General features: G+C 60.8%; 1 protein-coding gene across 1 annotated transcript; it reads left to right on the forward strand.

The window, feature by feature from the left end:
• Positions 1–840, forward strand: LOC112639970. The gene has a single exon (XM_025415549.1). The coding sequence runs from the start codon at positions 1–3 to the stop codon at positions 838–840; it is 840 nt and encodes a 279-aa protein (XP_025271334.1).
• The last annotated feature ends 3,692 nt before the right edge of the window (positions 841–4,532 follow it).

Here is a 4,532-nt window from a genome sequence, read left to right on the forward strand (position 1 = left end):
ATGGGCCGGCCCTCTAATAGATTTATAGGCGGTGTGCCTATTCTTCAGGCCAATCTTAACCACGCCCGCCAAGCGCAAGATTTGTTCTTGCACACGCTGGCGGAGCGTTGTTGCGGCCTGGGAATAGTAGCGGAGCCATACTGCCCCCCTGCGGGGGGAGCCAATTGGCTCACGGACGCCCCCCCTGCGGGGAGCAGCCTGGTGGCTGTTGTTTGGAGGGGAATGGAGGGGTCCCCCCCGTGTGGCATGGTCAAACGGGGAGCCGGGTACGTCGCTGTCAGATGGGGGAACACCCTGGTTGTCGCGGTGTATTCCCCCCCGTCTTGGGACGTCACCCGGTTCGAGAGACAGTTGGCGGAAATCAGGGAGGTAGTTGGGGCCCGTCTCCCCGGTGCCGTTATAGTCGCGGGTGACCTCAACGCCAAATCGGCCTCTTGGGGTTGCCCGCGAACTGATAGGAGGGGGGGACTCCTCGAAGAATGGATGGCCGTGCTGGGCCTATCCACATTTAATGTGGGGGCCACGAGTACGTGCGTGCGGCCGCAGGGAGAATCGATCATCGACGTGACGATGGTCTCCCTCGCGGCCGCGCATAGGGTCTCCTCTTGGAGGGTAGCAGCGGAGCTCGAGACACTATCGGATCATCGATACATCGAGCTCCGATATACTGCCGCCCCCCAGACAGTCTATGGGTTGAGGGCTAGGGAACAGCGACGATGGTCCCTAGCCAAATTGGATGAAGGCCTCCTGATGGAATCGTTGTACGCCCAGACCTGGCCCGGAGTGAGTGGGCAGGGCGATATCGATGAGGTGTGGGAAAGGGTCCGCGGCATCGTCTGATGTGTTTGTGATACTGCGATGCCGCGGGCCAAGCCCTGCCCAAAAAGGTCTGCGTACTGGTGGTCAGCGGAAATTGCGGAGTTACGCCGCATCGCGATTACCGCCAGACGCAGGCTATACCGAGCTAGGAGAAGGCGTCCTCCGAGCGTGGAGGCAGTGGAGGTCGCCGAGGAGGAGTACCGTTTGGCCCGGTGCTCCCTCAGGGACTCCATCAGGAGGGCCAAGAATAAGGCGTGGGAGGAGCTCATTGCCTCCCTGGACGAGGACCTTTGGGGTCGCCCGTATAAATTGGTCCTCAGGAAGTTACGGGCGGGAGCTCCTCCCACGACGGAGACGATCTCCCCCCAGTTTTTGGGGGAGATCGTGGGAAAATTGTTCCCCACGTGCGGGCGGCAGCCGGATCCCTTCCCCCTGCTTCAACAACAGGGGGAAGACAGTGGTTGCAGGGAGGTGACGGAGGGGGAGCTCGGCAGAGCCATCAAGAAGATGGCCCCCCGTAAGGTCCCCGGTCCGGACGGCATCGCAGGCAAGATTTGGGCCCTTGCCCGCGATGTACTAGGGGAGCCGCTCAGGCACCTTTATAGCAGGTGCCTGAGGGAAAGCGTTTTTCCCGGAGCATGGAAGGAGGCCCGATTGGTTCTCCTCCCCAAAGTGGGGAAAGAGGCGGGGGATCCCTCCGCCTATAGGCCCCTGTGTTTGCTGGACGAGGCGGGTAAGATCTTTGAGCGGGTTATCGCCGACCGCCTCGTTCAGCATCTGTCGCGGAAGGAAACTGGCTTAGACGATGGTCAGTTCGGGTTCCGGGAGGGTCGCTCTACAATAGACGCTATTGGGCGCCTGAGGGCCCTCTCGGACCAAATTATCGGCGACGGCGGGGTGGCGTTGGCGGTGTCTTTAGACATCGCCAACGCATTTAACACCCTACCGTGGGCAGAGGTGGGGAGGGGGCTGGATCAACACCGGGTCCCTCCCTACATTAAGGCCATTATAAAGGAGTACTTCCGCGACAGGAAGTTGGCCTACAGGGACCAGGAGGGATCCCTCGTAAGCCGGGAAGTTCATTGCGGGGTTCCACAGGGCTCAGTGCTGGGCCCACTCCTGTGGAACCTCGCATACGACGGGGTATTGCGCATCGCGCTTCCCCCCGGCTGCCACGTCATCTGCTATGCAGATGACACGTTAGTGGTGGTTGGGGGGAGTGGGTGGGGAGAGGCGATGGCACTCGCCAATATAGCTGTGGCATGTGTTGTGCGCTCCATCAGAAGAATGGGCCTTGAGGTGGCCTCCCATAAAACAGAGGCCATCTTCTTTCACGATGGCACTCTGGGGAGCCCCCCTCGAGGCGCCAAAATCCAAGTGATAGGTGACGCCATCGAGGTGGGGACCCAGTTGAAATATCTGGGCCTCCACCTCGACAGCCGGTGGAATTTTGCCGAGCACTTTGCTCGCACGGTCCCCAAGGCGATTAAAACAGCGGCAGTCCTTTCGAGGCTGTTGTCTAACCTTGAGGGGCCGGGGAGAGGGTACGCCGCCTGTATGTAAATACGGTGGGCTCGGTCGTCCTCTATGGGGCGCCCATTTGGGCCGACGCAGCCATCGCGTCGCGGCGCATCAAGGTTTTGATGCGCCGCGCACAGCGCATTATTGCGCTGAGGGCGGCCCGGGCCTATCGTACGGCGGCGTACGCGGCGGTGACGGTCCTGGCGGAAGTTCCTCCCTTGGAGCTGCTGGGGCAGACCCACTCCGAGTTGTATTGCAGGGCCAAGGCCTTGCGTGAGGAGGGGGTCACAGTGGGGACCAGGGCCGTACTTAGGCGGCAGGCGCGGCACTCCCTCGTGATCCGGTGGCAGAGGTATCTGTCGGAGCCGGACGCGAGGGAGCAAAGAACCGTCCGTGCTATCCTCCCCCTTTTGCCCGAGTGGCTAGGGCGAGGCTGGGGTGGCGTCACTTATAGAATGGCGCAGGTACTTACCGGGCATGGCTGCAAGGTACTTACCTGTGCAGAATTAGGAAGGAGCGCACAACACAGTGCCATCATTGCGGAGGAGATCAGGACTCGGCGCAGCACACGCTGGAAGAGTGCTCAGCCTGGGCGGCTGAGCGCCGGGTCCTGATCCAAAATATAGGGAGGGATCTCTCCCTCGAAGCGGTCGTGGCCGCGATTCTTCAAAAAGAGGACAATTGGAGGGCGTTCTCCTCCTTCTGCGAATCAGTTATGTCGCAGAAGGAGGAGGCCGAGAGAGGTAGAAGGGGCGAGGGACAGCCCCTCCCACCAGGAGATGGTGGAGGGAATAGGAGAGGCCGTGGGGGGGGCGAGACATCGTGAGACACGTCCTCGTACCCCCCCTAATCGCGGCAGTAACGGCGGGATGCCCCCCGCGGAAGAGGGTAGGACCGGGCATATTGGAGGTGGGGCATTGGCCCCCCCACCTCTGCCCAGGTGCGACAAGTGGGACAGGAGCGGTGAGGGGTAGTTATCCCTCCTCCCATGGTTTATCGGTTCGGTTCTTGGGGGGAGACGGGGGAGGAAGTCACGCCCCCTCCCCTGCTTCAATCTCTCCCCACTATGGGCCGGATATAGGCCCAGGGGCCCCCTGAGGGGGTTTCAGGGTTCTCCCCTGGTTTGGCAAGCGGATGGAAGGGGGCGGAACGGTGTGGCCCCGTGATGCCCCCCCCCACAGGAGTAAAGGGCGCTAAGGCGCCTCGATGGAGGAGCCCATAAGGGCTAGTGCGCCGAGGAGATCGCGGAAGAATTCCTCTGGCGCCCCCGCGATCCCCTCTTATTGGCGCAGTTGGTGGCCACCGTAGGGTTATTAGTGGGTAAACGGTCAGATAGTACCGGAGCCCCACATAACCCCTCTCCAGTCCCCCAGGAGAGGGGTATGCGTAACGCATTTTCCCTACGTTAAAAAAAAAAAAAAAGATTCTCCTGGGGGGGGGCAGCCTCTCGCTATTCCTTGACGAGAGAGTCAAGTGAGAAAAGGAAGAGAAGACGGATCATCGACTCGGATGAGGAGATGGACTCCTCCCCGTCTCCAAACGAGAGATCCGGAGATCGAACCCACTTCTCTCCCCTCTAGGGGGGAGAAAAGAAAAGGGGTCATTGATCTGGGGGAAAAAGAGTTTCCCCCGTTGAGGAAGAAAGGCCCCATCAGGCAGATGGGACCACCGCTCAAGGGGCCTCGCCCATTGGAGGCGTTTCCCCCCGATCTGCCCGAGGAGGCAAGGGCAGAGTTTGACAATCTAATGGACCAGAAAGATGCCGTTTTGGCACTTCTGGAGCCCATTGCGGCACAGATGGAGGCGCTGAGGCTCTCCAAGATTAAGACTGTGCCGGTTAGAACCGCTCCAGTCCCGTCCCCTTCTCCTCCCGTCATCGGGAGGCTAAAGCCTCCAACCCTTTAGGGGAGAAGGGGCGGAACCAAGACAAGGCTGCCACCACTACCCCCTCCGGCAAGGCGGAGGAAACAAGCGGAGGCAGCAAGAAGAAGAAGAAGGGGAAGACGGGTGGAGGACAGGATCCACCCGCAGCCGATACATGGGTGACTCCGAGGGGAAAAGGAGGAGCTTCCTCCTCCAAATCCCAAGAGAGTTGGCGGGGCCCGGCTGGGGGGCAAACGAAGCCCTCCACTGCCGCAGGAAGGGAGAGACCTCAGCCCGTTAAAACGGAGAAAAGCCTCGCTCTTACACAG

The sequence above is a fragment of the Camponotus floridanus genome, unplaced genomic scaffold (assembly GCF_003227725.1).
Source record: "Camponotus floridanus strain SB8 unplaced genomic scaffold, Cflo_v7.5 scaffold122, whole genome shotgun sequence".
Lineage (NCBI taxonomy): Eukaryota > Metazoa > Arthropoda > Insecta > Hymenoptera > Formicidae > Camponotus > Camponotus floridanus.

What these genes read in the sequence shown, in the direction of transcription:
- LOC112639970 (XM_025415549.1), top strand. Translation starts at nt 1, where the DNA reads ATGGGCCGGCCCTCTAATAGATTTATAGGCGGTGTGCCTATTCTTCAG.